The sequence below is a fragment of the Schistocerca nitens genome, chromosome 4 (genome assembly GCF_023898315.1).
Source record: "Schistocerca nitens isolate TAMUIC-IGC-003100 chromosome 4, iqSchNite1.1, whole genome shotgun sequence".
Lineage (NCBI taxonomy): Eukaryota > Metazoa > Arthropoda > Insecta > Orthoptera > Acrididae > Schistocerca > Schistocerca nitens.
The window spans coordinates 395,894,069-395,912,500 of NC_064617.1; the positions used below are offsets into that span (position 1 = coordinate 395,894,069).

The window sequence follows — 18,432 nt, forward strand, 5'->3', positions numbered from 1 at the left end:
AGAAGCAAATAAACAGAGCCACTTCCTCATCTCCTCAAACCCAGAACCTCCCACAGAAGAACCCCAAAAGTGCCCCACTTGTGACAGGATACTTTCCGGGACTGGATCAGACTCTGAATGTGGCTCTCCAGCAGGGATACGACTTCCTCAAATCCTGCCCTAAAATGAGATCCATCCTTCATGAAATCCTCCCCACTCCACCAAGACTGTCTTTCCGCCGTCCACCTAACCTTCGTAACCTGTTAGTTCATCTCCATGAAATCCCCAAACCACCTTCCCTGCCCTCTGCCTCCTACCCTTGTAACCGCCCCCGGTGTAAAACCTGTCCCATGCACCCTCCCACCACCACCACCTACTCCAGTCCTGTAACCCGGAAGGTGTACACGATCAAAGGCAGAGCCACGTGTGAAAGCACCCACGTGATTTACCAACTGACCTGCCTACACTGTGACGCATTCTATGTGGGAATGACCAGCAACAAACTGTCCATTCGCATGAATGGACACAGGCAGACAGTGTTTGTTGGTAATGAGGATCACCCTGTGGCTAAACATGCCTTGGTGCACGGCCAGCACATCTTGGCACAGTGTTACACCGTCCGGGTTATCTGGATACTTCCCACTAACACCAACATATCTGAACTCCGGAGATGGAAACTTGCTCTTTAGTATATCCTCTCTTCCCGTTACCCACCAGGCCTCAATCTCTGCTAATTTCAAGTTGCCGCCACTCATACCTCACCTGTCATTCAACAACATCTTTGCCTCTGCACTTCCGCCTCGACTGACATCTCTGCCCAAACTCTTTGTCTTTGAATATGTCTGCTTGTGTCTGTATATGTGTGGATGGATATGTGTGTGCGTGCGAGCGTATACCCGTCCTTTTTTCCCCCTGAGGTAAGTCTTTCTGCTCCCGGGATTGGAATGACTCCTTACCCTCTCCCTTAAAACCCACATCCTTTCGTCTTTCCCTCTCCTTCCCTCTTTCCTGATGAAGCAACCGTTTGTTGCGAAAGCTTGAATTTTGTGTGTATGTTTGTGTTTGTTTGTGTGTCTATCGACCTGCCAGCACTTTCGTTCGGTAAGTCACATCATCTGTGTTTTTAGACATATTTTTCCCACGTGGAATGTTTCCCTGATGATGTGACTTACCGAACGAAAGCGCTGGCAGGTCGATAGACACACAAACACACACACAAAATTCAAGCTTTCGCAACCAACGGTTGCTTCGTCAGGAAAGAGGGAAGGAGAGGGAAAGATGAAAGGATGTGGGTTTTAAGGGAGAGGGTAAGGAGTCATTCCAATCCCGGGAGCGGAAAGACTTACCTTGGGGGAAAAAAGGACAGGTAGACACTCGCGCCCGCACACACACACATCCATCCGCACATACACAGACACAAAAATATCTGCTTGTGTCTGCGCATGTGCGGACGGACATGTGCGTGCGTGCGCGAGTGCACACCCGTCCCCCTTTCCCCCCAAGGCAAGTCCCTCCGCTCCTGGGACCAGAACGACTCCCCACCCTCCCCACCCGGGCGGGGGTGCTGGCAGGTCGATGGACACACGGACGGACACGGGCATACACGCAGAGTTCAGGCTTTTGCGGCCAACGGTTGCTTCCTCGGGAGGGGGGGAGGGAGGGGGAGGGATGGGCGGATGTGTGTTAACCCTTCCCTTTCATATTGAGGTGTAGGCCGTGCCTATCAATAGCCTTGACAGCAACCAATCCAATGTCTGACAGAGTGGCCGCCCTACGCAACTGATCTAACTCCATATTTACCCTCCTGACAGAGCGGTTCAACTGGGACTGATCATGCCGCACGAAAGCAGGCACCAGCCCAACATTGGTATGGGTCGTTGCCGAGGCTATTTTCACCAGGTCACACTCGCCAGGCTTTTGAGTGTGTTGATCACAAAATATTGCTCCAGAAGTTGGACCATGATGGAATAAGGGGAATAACTCGCAACTTGTTCTTTAAGAACAGACAGCAAAAGGTTATCCTCAACAGTATTGAGAATAGCTATCATGTGAGGTCCAAGTGGGGCACGACCCCAGAGATCAATGCTGGGACCACTCCTGTTCCTTATTTATATAAATGGTATGCTCTCTAGAGTTACAGGTAATTCTAAAATATTTCTGTTTGCTGATGACACTTGCTTGGTTGAAAAGGATGTTGTGTGCAATGTTGGAGAATATCCTCAGTGATACCAAACAGTTCAAATTTCTAGGTGTTCAGATAGATAGCAAACTGTTGTGGAAAGCCCATGTTCAGGATCTTTTTCAAAGACTTAATGCTGCATTTTAGAACAGTATGTGAAGTAAGTGATTGTTTGACACAAAATGTGTGTACTTTGTTTATTTTCATTTGCTTTTGATGTGTGGCATTATATTTGGGGGTAAATCTTCACTTTCTCAAAGGGTATTTTAATTCAGAAACTGGCAGTTCGGCTTTTAAGTGGTGTAAGTTCACGAACTTCTTGTCGACCACTATTCATTAGTCTGGGTATTCTGACATTGACATCTCAATATATGCATTCTTTACTGTTGTTTCTTGTTAACAGTATCAGCTTATTCCCAATAATTAGCAGCTTTCACTCATTTAATACTAGGCAGAAATCCAGTCTGTTTATGGATTGTGCTTCCTTGACTCTTGTGCAGAAAGGCATGCAGTATTCTGCTGTATCCATTTTCAGTAAGCTACCACAAGAATTCAAAAATCTTAGCAGTAATCCGTGTGCTTTCAAATCTAAACTGAAAAGTTTCCTCATGGGTCACTACTATTCGGTCGAGAAGTTCCTTGAAAAATTAATCTGATTTCGGTGTTATATTTTTGATTGCATTTACATGAATTTGTAGATTGAGGACATTTTAGGATACATAAACATTTTATTACCTGTTATTACTTTTCTGTTGTAATTTCTTGCGCTGACAGGTTCCATGAGCATGGAAATTTGCTCCTCAATTTGGTACTACGGAACTAATGTCTAAAATTTAAAAAAAAAATTGGAACATTAACTTCTTCTTTGGAAACAGATCTGCACCCTTGTTCTGAAAACCATTATTTTTATACCAAATATTTGTTTCAAAGGTTCCATTTCACTTTTTGGGAGGGAACAATTGATTATGTACATGGAAGTCTGTAAACCTTTTCTGCCAACAGGAAGAGTTAACTTTGTGTTCTGAAGTTAATGAGTATTTTTGTAGCTTGATATTGCATTGTCATAATTTCAACTTTCCTCTTAAATTTTGTTGGCATGGTTGTTAGTATAGCATTTGGAGGCTGATGTTTTTGCAGTTGTCCAGTTCGGTGTGTGATTTTCTTTTGTTCATGTTTCTGAGCATACAAGGGTTGATCAGAAGCAAATGCATCACTTCTTTTTTCAACAACTTTTTATTGAACACAATGAAAGGTGCTTACAAGAAAGAATGATGTTTCTTCTACATTCCTTATTTTTCCATTTATCTCCTTCCCATCCTGTGGTCTTCATCCATTGAAACAAGGGCCATATACACCCTGTCGATGCCACTCCTTGTTCTGGTCACAAAGCCATTTCCTCACTGTGAATCACTTCGTTGTCCTCAAAATATTTTCCATGAGTGGCATCCTTTAACTGCCTAAACAGCTGGAAGGCTGAGGGAACTAGGTCAGGGCTGTGGGGGGGATAGGGTGACACTGTCAAACCATGTTTAGTGATGTACTCTGAAATCTTCAAACATGTGGGAGGCTGAATGTTATCATTTTGAATCAGCCACCTGGGTTGTTATCACACTGAAGTCACTGGAAATGCTTTTTGACTTTGGTTAATATGTTCATACATGCTTCAGAATTAATGGTGCTGCCTCTTGGCATCTCAAATTGCAAGTGGATCTTGTCAGGTGTGACAGCTGTGAATGATTGCCACGAATGCTGCAAATCTCGGAGCTCTACCAAAACTGCCTCTGAAGTGCATCACTTACAGAAACCATTTTGAAACATTGCTGCAGCTACGCTATCTGTCGGAGGCAGGCCGGGTTATGGGCAGCGGGGGGTGTCAAACTGGGTATTTGCTCTGGGCAGCAATTTCAGGTGGCCCCAAATTCACTTCGTTGCAGAAAAACAACTTTATTCCACAAAGCGCCTAGCATCCAGTGCACCTGGTTCCATCAATTGTTCATATGATTTTGAAATACATGACTGTTTGTTTTTGAATATTTTTGAACACATTCTAAATTGATTAGTGAACAGATCTTAAGTTGATCTTTGAATGCGTGCAATAGTGTACATGACGTCTCTGCCAGGGGAATCCCCATAGCATCTAGAAATAAAAAACCTTCCCGCAGACAACAGGGGACAGTGCTACACGAACTGAGCCGAATAAACCCAAACAGGTGAATGCCAATCGCTGATTTTTTGTGTGGTTGATTGGGTGTGCCAATGATAATTGTTTTTATAATTATTATTGATTCAGACTTCCAGAGTGGAAATGACTGACTGACAGGAATAGCAGCTAAGAAAGATTATATAATATCTTCTGTGTATCCAAGAAAATGAAATTTTGAAAGAAAATTTTTGCCGTAACTCTGTACCACTAAGGACCATTCGTACAGTCTCCGGTTAGCGGCTGCTTAAATTCTTCTCTTGAAATAGTGCAGAAAACATATGTGAACATGTAATAACACCTAACTGGAAAATAAACAATGGATAACAGAACCAGTGATTCTGGCAGGGTTTGCAAAGGTAACCGGAGAATAAGTTTTGACAATGGCAAGAATAGTTACAGAATTAGTGATGGCAATATTTTTTGTTAGAACAAGGAACGAGCAGAAATGGGGACATCAAACAAATTATATGGAAGAATATGACTATTCCAAATTTATATAAAACATACTACTGCTGCTGCTGCTGCTGCTGCTGCTACTACTACTACTACTACTACTACTACTCCTGCTGCTGCTGCTGCTGCTGCTGCTGCTACTACTACTACTACTGCTGCTGCTGCTGCTACTACTACTACTACTACTACTACTACTAATTATGTCATTTTTTATGTAAATGAGGTGGATAATAACCATTTGTGCCTAAAGAGTGTCACTTATTTGGTGTATGTTACAATTGCTGCAATATTAGAAAGGCCTATTTTGTTTTATCTAGCAAATAGTGACAAAAAGCGTAATCAGATTGAGAAACCATACCAGTCTTTGGTACTATTCATATTAACGGCTTTTTCAGTATTAGACAATGACATTTTGATTTTTCATGTAGCAAAATGTTTGATGAACTTTGATGAGGTACTAGATCCTTTTGCATAAAGGAAAGCCTGCCATGTAAAGCTGTAGCAAGATTAGAGAGGAAAAAATGCTGGGACCTAAGGATTGAAGAAGTCATCAAACCGGTGACTGGGAGCAGCAGGGGCACCTCAGGACATTTTAATTCCCACTGTCCTGAATATAGGTTTGATGGTTTCCGTTGTACACATGTTTGAATTCCACAGAGTAAAATACTGTTATGTGCAATAGAAGAAAGCTGTGCGATTAGATGTGGCACTGCACTTTGGCACACTTGAGACCAAATAACATGTCTTACATTTCCTTGAACATATATGTTTATATGTGTCAAACTCTTCAGAAAGATGTGTGCTACAAAGTGAACATATTTTTGAATTTTTCAAATTTTTGTGTTACATTGCATCTCAAACACTAGAGTTTTTGCCCCATTTTGGAAATATCTTAGATCTGGGGCTGGTTAGAGGCACTGAAAAATTTGCATGCTTGTACCAGAAACATCAAATAATGTATACCTAAAATTTCACGTTCATACCACTGTTGTTGACTGAGGAAAGACAAAGTGGTACATTACTTTCTGGGCGATCCTCGTATTCAGTGACAAACTGTGGTGTCTAGTTTTTGTTATTAATACTTGCCATTAATTGGAAGGCTTCTCTGAACAAAACTGAACTTTTAAAAATTATTTAATTTTTGTCTAAGGAATCTGTCTGGTGTTTCAAAACTGCAACTAATCTTGTAAATTTTCCTTACAGGCAACAGTTTTGGAGGTGAAAGCTATACCTGGCCTGGGAACAACTATTGATGCAATTTTAGTCAATGGAAGACTTCGAGAAGGTGACACCATGGTCCTTGCAGGCACAGATGGTCCGATTGTGACGCAGATTAGATCCCTCCTGATGCCGCAGCCCATGAAGGAATTGCGTGTGAAGGTATGTACTTACATCCAAATTTGTTGTTTTTTCATTTCTGTCGATACTGGCCTATAATTTAGATAAAGTCAATGGTTTTTTGTACATACTATATAAACAGATGAGTCGAAACATTATGGCCACAACCTGCTGCAAAGTCGAATGCCACCTGGCGGTACTGTAGGCACATAATACTGTCGGGAAATTATATAAGCAGAGCAGAGATGGATGGGGAGTCATTCTAATGACTGGAAGGGCTACAAATGAGAAAATGAACCGAAGCAAGCAACTTTACCAAAGAGCAGATTCTTATGGCATTGCGCCTAGAACTAGCATCTAGGAAACTGCAACACGGGACTGCTGTTTGTGGGCTACTGTTGTGAACATATCTGGAAAGCAGTTGAAGGATGGTGAAACAATGAGTAGGCAACAATATGTGAATGTATGCTTTCCCAGCATATACAGCTGGCGAAGAGTTCTCGGGCTTCCGCCACCCAGCTGGAAGCCCGAGAACTCTTAGCCAGGCAACAAGATGTTTAACATAGATGTTTCACCACAGAACGTGAAGGTTGGAGGTTAGTCCACTATGTAAAGTGGGATAGGTGGTGACCTGCAGCACATCTGATAACAGGGTACAAAGCTGGTGCAGGCACAAGTGTTTTTGAGTATACCATTCAGCAGACATTGTCTAACATAGAACTCTGCAGCAGACAATTCGTAAGTGTGATTGGACATCGTAAGTTGTGATTGCAGCAGGCACAGGCTAATCGATATTGGAACATGACCCAATAGAAATGTGTTGTCTGGTCAAACGAATCATGTTTCTTATTATACCAGCTTGATGGTCATGCTTGGATATGCTGTCATCTAGGCAATTGGCTGCTCAAAACATGCACTGCACCACAGAATAAGGCAAATGGGGACACTGTTGTGCTGTAGGGGACACTTTCATCTGGGTGTCCATAGGATGTTTGGCAGTAATCAAAGACACTGTGACAGCAGTGGACTAAATGACCATTATTGTTGACCACCGGCGTGATGCTTCATACTTGATGCTTCCTCGAAGGCTGCGGGCACTTTCCAGAAGGCTAACTGGGTCTTCACAAGACCAGCTATCACAGTTTGAGCAGCATGGTAGTGCACTGATATTGATGTTTTTGCCACCAAATTCACCAGAACCGAACCTGATATAACACTTCTGGAACCACAAATCTCCAGCCCGTAAATTATTAGATGGGTATGACCTCTGTGTAGACATCTAATGCTGCGTACCATGGGAAACTTACCAAGAATGTCTTGAATCCATGCCACGTGGAAACATTGCTGTATTGCATTGAATTCCAAAGGTGGGCCAACATGCGATTAAGAAAGTAGTCATAATGTTTTTCCTTGTAAGTTCATATTTTAGCAATGAAAATTTTAATTTACTGCCATAGTTACTGTACAGTAATGTGTTGATAAGAAAGGACATAGAAATTTTGGACAGATCTTCAATTTGAAGCTTCAACAAAAATTCGCATTAATTTTTTTTTCTTTTTTTTTAAAAAAAAGAATTGTCATGGCTGCCTGTGCAGCCATTTGGAACTACTTAAGATGTATTTTTAAATGAAATTAAGTGCTAAATTCTAAAATTTTGCATGCGTAATTCCCCCAGTTTCTCATTGACACTGATGGAATCTGAAACTTCCTGGCAGATGAAAACTGTGTGCTGGGCCCAGACTCGAACTCGGGACCTTTGCCTTTCTGGAAACATCCCCCAGGCTGTGGCTAAGCCATGTCTCCGCAATATCCTTTCTTTCAGAAGTATTAGTTCTGCAAGGTTTGCAGGAGAGCTTCTGTAAAGTTTGGAAGATAGGAGACAAGGTACTGGCAGAAGTAAAGCTGTGAGGATGGGGCGTGAGTCGTGCTTGAGTAGCTAAGTTGGTAGAGAACTTGCCCGCGAAAGGCAAAGGTCCCGAGTTCGAGTCTCGGCCTGGCACACAGTTTTAATCTGCCAGGAAGTTTCATATCAGCACACACTCTGCTGCAGAGTGAAAATCTCAAACTGATGGAATCTGTTTATTCTTCTCATTGCTGTGTGTGTTACATGTTGTTAATGCTGTATGGACAAAGAAATGAGCCCTATATGCAGTGGAACTTCAATTTTATGTTCTCCGATTTTCAGTGCTTTTTTTCTAAAAAAAAAAAGTTTGAGGGCACTCTGACATTGGATATAATCAACAAAAATTACTTGTAACTGAGGCATGGGATACCACCCGTCTACTTTTAGCCATGACGTCAACATGTAGAACTAAAAAAAAAAAAAAAGGGGGGGTATCGGACTCTTCAGTTGACTTTACAGCTCTAATGAAGCAGGCAATGCCGAGAAACACCCAAACATACATGTGGTATGCATACCCGTTTAGCACTACCATCGCCCACTATTAGCGGGCGAGGGCTCTACATGCTTATCGAACTGGCTGCCAGCAATTCAGTTGTCGAGAACGGTTGCCGCAGCTTCGAAATGCTTGAAACAGTCAATGGCATTGCTTTTCCCTCCAAAAACTGCACTGGTATCGTTCGTATTGCAATTACCAACACGAAAAAATGAAATAAAAAATTTACGTCCGTGAAATAAATCTTTGGCGTTCTTCCAAGATCTCAACATCGTAAAAAAAATACTTTGTCGATGAAAAAGTTTAGGGGTACGCATCGCCCAGAAAAACAGCACTGCCGATTTTACATCTTTCATGATCTACACCATAAATTCGTAGCCCCTGTGAAAAAACTAAAAGATCTTTGCTGAAAATTCCCCAATTTTACATTTCTTCCTAGTAAGGTTGACCTCGATTCTTTGTTCTTACTCGTTTTGCTTGAATTCATCCTGTTTTCTTCCTATTGACATTTGAAGTGATGGAACAAATTATAAGTGGCACAAAAGACAGATGGTTTGCACCTGAGTAGTGGTGGAGTTAAGGAATATTTTAGGCTGGTGTGGAGACAGAGGGAGACAGGAAGTGTTCCGAACTGAGCCAATATGTGATGAAGGGGTCCAGTCACCATCTTTTCTTGTGCCACTTATAACTCAGTCTCATCTTGAATTCCTGATGTACTGTATTTAGCATCAATATTAGTCGTCAACCTTTTAAATTCAGACACTGAGTTTTAAAGAATATGCCCGGTCAGAATTAAGAAAAGTTGGTCGTTTCTAGCTAGTGAGCTTTTACTGGCTGGTGTATTGTTATATCGCCCAACAGTCAACGCAGCCACCACACCACACCACACTTTCGCACTAACATGAGCATGCCATTTTGTTTAGCTCACTACGTAATAAGTTTAGAGACCTTAGCCTACGAAGTATTTGAATTCCTAAATTACTGGATTATAATCTATAAACAGGCACAGAAGCTATTAATCAAAGTCAGTGAGAGAACTTCACTCTGCTCCTCCTAGGTAGCAATTTTACTAACTCTCATAACATTCACTGACATAACCAGATGGCAAGTCTGTAAACAAACGAGAAAGAAATTTGAAAATTTTACTTCATGTAATAAACCTATTAGGAAAAAAGTAGGTTTTGCACTAGTAACCCTGTAGGGTACATAACTTAAGACTTTTGCAAATGTATGTGGTAATTGAGCCATTTCCCAACACACTACTGCGACAAATTATACATTAAAACATGCTGTTTTGAGAGGTCTTTCATTTTAAATTCACCTCAAAAATAGGAAAAATTTATAGCCTAATTGGTGAAATAAACAGAAAGCTACAAAATATGGTGAAAACTGCCACATTAAAACATCTCAGATGTTTGTTTTCCACCTGCAGCCAGTAGTTGTATGGCATGGTGACTTGATGCTAATGCAGTGTCTTCTAACATATAGAGTGATAAACAGGAAGCTTATTTGGTGGCTAGATCCAAAGTATGGCAGATGTGATTGGTATACAGCAAATGGAGTGACCGTAGCTTCCAATTAGGTTTAATTTATGTAACTATACTCCGAATGCACTACACTAACATGCATTAATTTTGCTTACAGTGCTTCTTCTAGGAGTTTGTCAACACAATCTGGAACATATCGAGCCTCAAATGACTGCAGCCAAGATAGGCTTCTCCATTTGCTATTTGCAGCACCACAATTAACAGGACATGTTAAATGAACTGTTGGGTGATGCCTTGTTTGTGTTTGTTGCAGTCCTCAGTCATGTTTAATACATTGTGATGGCAGGCAGATTGTTATAAATGTAATGAATTGCTGGGGCAGAGGAACACTGGAGTACCAGCTATTTCGTATTCTTTGGTATGAGTAAGTACCACACATGAAGGAAAATTTGTTTGTATACATGTACTATCATGAAATTTGCTGTGTTTACACTACAGCAAGTGACGAGTTTGAAGTGCAAATGGCACTCGTTGGCAGTATTGCAGAATGCTCCACTTCTAACACTCAATGTGGGGTTGAGTAGACTGCACACTACTTTTTGCAGTAATGAAGTCAATAGTGGGCTTTCAACTACCAATTTTTGCGCGCGCATATGAATGACTCCCAGTGTGAACTGTGTGCATTTTGATTATTCATTTCCTTTGAAGTGCGTGTGCTTCAGTATGTTACTACAAAGCAGCAGTTCATTGAAAATGTATCACAAACACATCATCCCCATCATTAAATGTCCCTTAATAAAGCATCAGAGATGGAAGGCTTCAAGAGATCTTATCATAAGAGACAAAACTCATGAATTAATCTGTAGCGTAATGAATAATGTCGTGGCGTACAGAGTTAAAGGTGGTAGGTTCGCTTCCTGCTACATTCTAAAAATTTTCCATTTTAACATTGTTTAGACAGTCGGGGACTTTTTTTATGAACGCAATACCACTATGTTCTGCAGTATTGGATCTTTTCATATTTCCGTCTGATTAGAAAACAAAGCATGAAATGAATATTTAGCTTTCCATTTCCGTATGTGTGATGATTTCCAAGTTTGTGGCTAGGCGTGGACCTAAAAGAACAGTTTATATTGCTGCAAGTGTAATGATGACCAATAACATTCATATTATTCCTCCTTACAAATATTTCGCACGTTGTGCAACCACAGACACATTTCCGTAAAGAGTTCTAACTACAGCTGAAATTCTCCTGTCACTAACACATCCATAAATGTATGAACTCAGTGCTGTAGTGATTGTTAAATTGATAGACTCATTTCTGGTCACCTTCACAGTGCCATACATCACGATTAAATCAGTTCCTGCAAAAGATAATGTGAAACATACTGGATCCATTGGCACAATGAACAAGGAAAAGTTTACTAGGAACATATTAGAGGTTACTGCACTCGTGTCACCGGAGTATGCTGCATTCACTGCCGTTGTCTACAGAAGGAAAAGCGTGCACCACCCCCCCCCCCCCCCTTCCCAAATGTGTTAGATTCTGATGTCTTTCACTGTGGTTCACAGTTTTGGTGTAATTCATCATGTAATCAATTTTTGTTTTTTTTCTGAGTGAACACAAAGGAAAGATCTCTCAGAAATGCATGTTTTGAATGTTATGACATATAATTTATAGTTGTAGCATGTTGGAAAAGGCTCATTTACCTTGTACCCAGATACCACTCAGTTTTTTGATGAGTTTTTACTTGCTGTTACATATCTGTGATTTTTCAGAACTGGTGAAATTGATTACCACCATTTATTGTATAAGATTGTATTACACATTTAATTTCTTTCACTTATACAGATTTTATATTGTGTTGGAGAGGATTACAGTTTCAGTCATATGTGCTGCAAATTACGTATGTTTTGCTTGTATTTTGGGAATGTTTTAACATTTTCCTCAATTTTGCATTTTTTTAGTCTGGACCACACGAAAACGTAAAATAGGGGTTTCACTGTAGAATGCAATTAACAGGATAGATTATTTATTACCATGCAGTGTTTATAGGAAGGAAACAGTTTGTCACAATGTCTTTATCCTGCTGTACCTCTCGTGACATCCTGAGTGACTTTCCGTGTTCATCCCTGTTTAGTCTCGTTTCCTCCAATCCATACTTATTTCATGCAAGGCAATGAACCACTAGCTGCCTGCCTTTTCCTGCTACTACTCGTTCACTTATTCAGTCAGTCAGTCATTTTCTGTAGTTTCCATTTTGAAGGAGTATCTTCAGGGATATGATGAGAATCAAGTTTAAAGCACTGTAATATAAGTGTGGGTGAGCAAAAGAAATATACACATTTTACATTTGCAGAAGAAATTTTGCTCTGAAAAATGAAGCATTTACCACCCTTTTGAGCTAATTTACAAGTTGCTTGAGAGATCTTTGTATGATGTTGTAATGTTTGAGGAAATATTAAATCAGTATATGTACTTTCCTGTTGCAGAATGCATATGTGGAGTACAAGGAGATACAAGCAGCACAGGGTGTCAAGATAGCAGCAAAGGAATTAGAAAAAGCAATTGCAGGTTAGTACTTTTCACTCTGTTTGCTCTTTAAAGTTGTGTAAAAGGGTGAAGCATCATTAGCAATATGTTTCCTCTTAGTGCATGATAGAGTAATGACTATTATTGTGCTTCTATTCCATAATGAAGTTGTTGTTCTTGGTGTGGTGGTCGCGGCGGCTACTCTTCATCTTTGCATAACTGCTGCAACATACATCCTTTTGAACCTGTTTATGGTTTCAAGTCTTGGTTTCTCTGTCCAAGTTTTACATCCCACACTTGCCTTCCATTACGAAACTGATGATGCCTTGATGCCTTTGGGATGTATTAACAGCTAATCACTTCTTTTAGTTATGTTGCGCCATGAATGTCTTTTTCCCCTTGTTGGGTTTAGCATCTCCTTATTAGTTGTTTGAACTATCTATTTTATCTTCAGTAGTCCTATGTAGCATCACATTTAAAAGCTTCTGTTTTCATTTTGTCTGAACTGTTTCATATTTTATTTCTGTACAAGACTGCACATCAGAAAAATGTCTTCAGAAGAAAAAGTCATACCCTCTAAATTTACATTAATTGTTAACAAACTTCTCTACCTCAGAAGTGCTTTTCTTGTTATTGCCTGTCTGCATTTTGTATCGTCTCTGCTTCTGCCGTCATCAGTTATATCACTTTCCCAATAGTGAAACTCATCTGCTACTTATAGTGTTTCATTACCTAATTTAATTCCCTCAGTATCACCTGATTTAATTCAGCTACATTCCATTACCATTGTTTTACTTTCGATCATGATCATCTTACAACTTCTTTTAAAGTCACTGTATGTTGGGTACTGATGACCATGCAGTTGAGTTCCCCACTGACCAGTCATCATCATCACATGAGCATCTGCCCAGTTTGGAATTGGAATTACTAGAGTCTTCTTAGAGTGTAATGGTAATTTGCCTGTCTTATATACCGAGTGTGGACAAAAATAAGGAAACACCAGAAACGCAACACGTTACCTGGGTAATGTGGTGTAGGAAACCTATTGGCATTCCAAACAGCTTCCATTCATCCCAGAATGGATGATAAAACCTCCCGTATGGTTTTTCAAGGGAATCTTTTACCATTCTTAGTGCAAAGTGGGAAGTTCAGGTAGCAAAGATGGAGGTGGATAGCGATTGTGCACCCTCCTCTCCAACATAGACCACAGAGTCACAATAACATTGATATCTGATGACTGTGGTGGCCAGGGCAGATGGAACAATTCACTTTTGTGCTTACAAAACCAGTCCTGGATAATGCGCGCTATGTGAACAGGAGCTTTTTCATCTTGGAACACAGCATTGCCATTGTGGAATGAACGTTGTACTTTGAGATGGACCTGATCAGCTAATGGTCGCATAATCATTGGCAGTAATATGACGTTGCTAGAGTATCCATGGGGCCCATGGAACAACATGACATGGCTGCCCAAATCATCACTGTATTTCCACCTTACTTTGCTTTTGGGACATGTAATCAAGGAGCAAGACTCTTCCAACCAAAAGACTTTCTTCCATTGCTTCATAGTCCAGGTTTTATGGCTTTGGCACCATGTTTTCCTGTTGTGAGTATTTGGGTTACTAATGAGTGGTTTTGAAATTAAAGTTCACCCTGCAGTTTCCTGCTTATGGAGATCCCTCTGCAGTGTTTTGCTGCTGACAGGGTTCATGAGTGTGACATTCAGTTCTGCTGCAACTTCTGCAATGTCCTCCTCTAGTATGTTGTCACAATCCCCTTCAGTGACCTTCTGTCATGATTGCTCAGCACATGCTTGTATCCATGTTGTGGCTTTGTAAATGATGTTTTTCGGTTTCCCCTGTAAGCAGTATAAATCTTCAATACGGCACCTATTGAGAGGCCAAACATTTCTGCTATCTTGGTTATGGAAACACCTACCATATGAATAACAATAATTTGCCCACGTTTGAATTCACTTAACTCCAAGACAATGCACTCACAACTACACAGAACAGTGTCCTGAGCACAACTGACACTTGCAGTATACTGAGACATTGCACAGGTGATTTTTGCTGTCACCGAGTGACGTGGCGCAGTGGTTAGCACACTGGACTCGTATTCGGGAGGGCAATGGTTCAAACCTGTGTCTGGTCATCCAGGTCTAAGTTTTCCATGGTTTCCCTAAATTGCTCCAGGCAAATGCCGGGATGATTCCTTTGAAAGGGCATGGCTGATTTCCTTTCCCATCCTTGACACAATCAGAGCTTGTGCTCCATCTGTAATGACCTCGATGTCCGCTTCCTTTCATGGTCAAATACCGCAGCACAACCTGTAGGCTTGGCTAGCACATGCATTTATGTTCAAGGATGCATTTTTCATGGTGTTCCCATAGTTTCGTCCAACCGCTATACCTTGCACACCAGGTAGAATAGTTTCGTCATGGCTGGCTCTCCCAAGAATCTCAATAATCCTTCAATCAGATTCTATTAACATATTATACTTTAATTCCATTAATCTTAAGAATGTATCAGGGTTCATTCTTCTTCCTTTTCAGAAGCTGTTTTTTTGTTCATGTTTATCAGTGCAAGGTTCTTTGTTGTATAGATGTAAAAGTGTGTAATTGTGTTTGTGAATTCTGTTTTGAATGGCTGTATTTTCAGACAGAAATCCAACACAGAGTTGCACAAGACTGTCCAACTTTTTTTTTATGGATGCTGGGATTTTACTTTCAACAAGGCTATAGCAGACCATTTTGCCCATCTGTACTCATAAGTAGTAGTGTTGCATCTCAAATGATGATAATATTGTTAGAATGAAGAACCCATACATTACTTCCTTTTTCTTCCATTGAGGTCGGTGACCTATCTCCAGCTTTTATAAATGGATGTTACTATTGCAAACTTAAGTCTTTCATGAATTGCCCCTTGATTCATTGATTGGTTACAAAGGTAATGTGAGGATGGTGCTACCAAGTTAGCACAAAATTGTTGTACTTTGGCTGAGATAGCATCATAGCCAGAAGATTTAGTACATTTTAGTCCCTAATAATTTTTGTGACTCCTCTAATAAAGGATTTGGCAAAACAGGTGTCTGGTGGTGGAGTGTGCCATGCTTTTCTGAATACATCAAATGGTTCCACCATTGATGAATAGTTTTTTGTCAGTGTTTCCAGTTACTTTTAGAAAGATTTTTGTGAATTTAGTAGCCAGTGTTCCGAATTTTGTGTCCTATGCTCCACTGCTACAGTCATTCAAGAGTGGAATATTTTTGGTTTACTAAGTTAAACAATGCCTAAAACTGCTCCAAATTTTCTCTGCTCTCTCCTCAGAATGTTGAATTTTTTGTTCATTGTGTGTGGTTTTTGTTTTCTTGGTTACATACTAGTGAATTTTACATAATAGATTATTGTGCATTTTAAGTCTTGTTTAGAGCTTGGCCCTTTACATTAAATAAAAATACCTCTTCTTGACACAAGGTACTTTGATCCTAGTCGTTAGCTGGCCATATTGTGGCTTCCACTGTGATTTATTGTGACCCATTGTAAAGAAAATCTGACTTCATAATTTACTTAGAATATCTTAAGGGGAAAATAATTGAATTTCTTTGTGTCCTTCCATCCTGAAGATATAACTGAGTTAACATTTAGAATTCTGTGAAATTTTCCTTTTTCTTTCATAGTTGCCATTGCTGCCATTGGACCATCATGATCAAAAAACCATCTTGGGATTCAGATTTTTTTGAAAAGGCACATGAATTTAGAAATAAATTATCAGTTGCTGTTACTGTATGTCCTGTTCTTGTTGGGGGTGTTACTATGGAGATCACACCAAAGCTGGACATCAGTAACACAAGAAGTCCTTGATCATTACTATCTGAGATAAAAAGTGTATTGAAATTTCCCTGTGCAGTCGATTCCCAGTTATTTCTACTAATTCTTACTGTTGTCCTCTCCAATTGCTTAAATTTTTTTTCTTTAGAAAATCTCCTGCTGTGTGCATATAGATTGTCAGACTTACTATTGTGTATGTTTCCAAGTCTGCTACCGAAGCACATCACTCGCATAGGTTTCAGTACAGTATTTACTGACGTCTATGGCTGGAACTTTATTCCACTTTCTGTATGCGTAACCATTCCCGCCTTTCTTCAGATTACTTCTTCTGTAACGCGACACTATCTCACATCCACCAAGATGCATCTGTTCAGTTTCTGTAATTTTCAAAAGATGCTATGATATGGGTGCCACTCACAAATAACAACTGCCTTTAGATTTTTCACTGTCGTGCATTGATGTGAGAAGCTCAGCTTATAATTTAACAAACTTCTTATGTTTAGTTACAACTTTTTAAAATTGGAACTTTGTAGAATGAGTCATTTTACACAAACACACACACAAAACTGCTATTCGACACCACATATTGTTCTTTCTGCTCACTTTTGACTACAAAATACTTTCTTTTAAGTGATGAGTTACTCCAGAAAATTATTCCCTAAGACATTGAGTGGAAATCTGCAAAGTTTGTTAGGGTGTTGATTCGTTTATTTTTAAGACTAAAAATTATAGAAATAGCAATGGTAGTTGTTCTAGCAGGTCAGTTCAAATTTTAATCAGTACATACAGCCAGAAATCTGGGGAGCATTCTACCATGTTTGCTGATATCTGTTCGTGTGCTACATCAGTTGTTTGTTGGACTGTATTATATAAAACTGAATATAGCGTGTGTTCTCAAAATTTAGAGTGAGTCCATTTTCAGTGAATCATTCAATATTTCTTTAAAATTTTAACAATTGCTTCCATTGTTTCCTCTTTTATGGGGTCCATTATAGCCCTAGTGTCATATGCAGAAAAGGCCATCTATGGCTGATGAATGTCAAATGGAAGGTTATTTACATTTTAAAGAACAGAAGTGGACCCAAATTGAACCCTATGGGATTCCCTTTGTGATTCCTCACCAGTCACTAAAATTTTCTGGCTATCTAACAGTGCTTGCGTTATTCAGCCCAACTATTTGTATTCTGTTTAAGCATGATGGAAACCAGTTGCGTGTAAAGCCATCAGTTGCACAAAACTTAAGTTGTTCTAAGAAACCAATGTGTTTTACACAATCATCAAATGCATTGGAATGATAAAAAATACCACTTGTCAATATTTTATTACTTAATTATTATTATTTAATTATTTAATGCTTGGTGAGCGAGCATACAAACAGCATTCTTCATTGAGCAACCCTTCTGGAATCCAAACTGTGATGTCCAAAGTAAATAGTTCCTATTTAAATTTGAGGCTACTCCTCAATACATTTCTTTTCGAAAATTGAGATTTCAGTGGGGAAATTGGATGATAATTATTTAAGTCTGTTTAAAACCTCTCTTATAAAGAGGTTTAATGGTGGCATATTTTAATCTGCCTGGAAAATAAAATATTGTGATGATGTATCAGTTTATTCTGTTTCTTTTCTATAGGGCTCAATTTGCTAGTTGCACAAAAGCCAGATGAAGTGGACATCTTGCGAGATGAAGTTGCAAGAGAATTGCGTTCAGCTTTAAGCAAAATAAAGCTTGCTGAAAGAGGGGTGTATGTGCAGGCATCTACCCTTGGCTCACTTGAGGCATTGTTGGAATTTCTGCGAACTTCCAAGATACCAGTGAGTAATGATAAATAACGTTTTGAAGTTTTTAATTGTATATTGCTTTTACTCAAAATATTTTGTCTGTAGCCTAAGCAATATGCCTTGTCATGCTGTTAACACTGTAACACACACAAAATTCAAGCTTTCGCAACAAACTGTTGCCTCATCAGGAAAGAGGGAAGAAGAGGGAAAGACGAAAGGATGTGGGTTTTAAGGGAGAGTGTAAGGAGTCATTCC

The 18,432-nt window shown here is 39.8% G+C and overlaps 1 protein-coding gene across 2 annotated transcripts in view; it reads left to right on the forward strand.

The window, feature by feature from the left end:
* The window catches only part of LOC126253437 (eukaryotic translation initiation factor 5B), a 432,003-nt gene that overhangs the window by 198,034 nt on the left and 215,537 nt on the right, over positions 1-18,432 (forward strand). For both annotated transcript variants that reach the window (XM_049954783.1, XM_049954781.1), the window contains exons 14-16: positions 6,018-6,194; positions 12,529-12,610; positions 18,029-18,210. In XM_049954783.1, the coding sequence (XP_049810740.1) occupies positions 6,018-6,194; positions 12,529-12,610; positions 18,029-18,210 (441 nt within the window). The remainder of the gene's footprint in view (positions 1-6,017; positions 6,195-12,528; positions 12,611-18,028; positions 18,211-18,432) is intronic.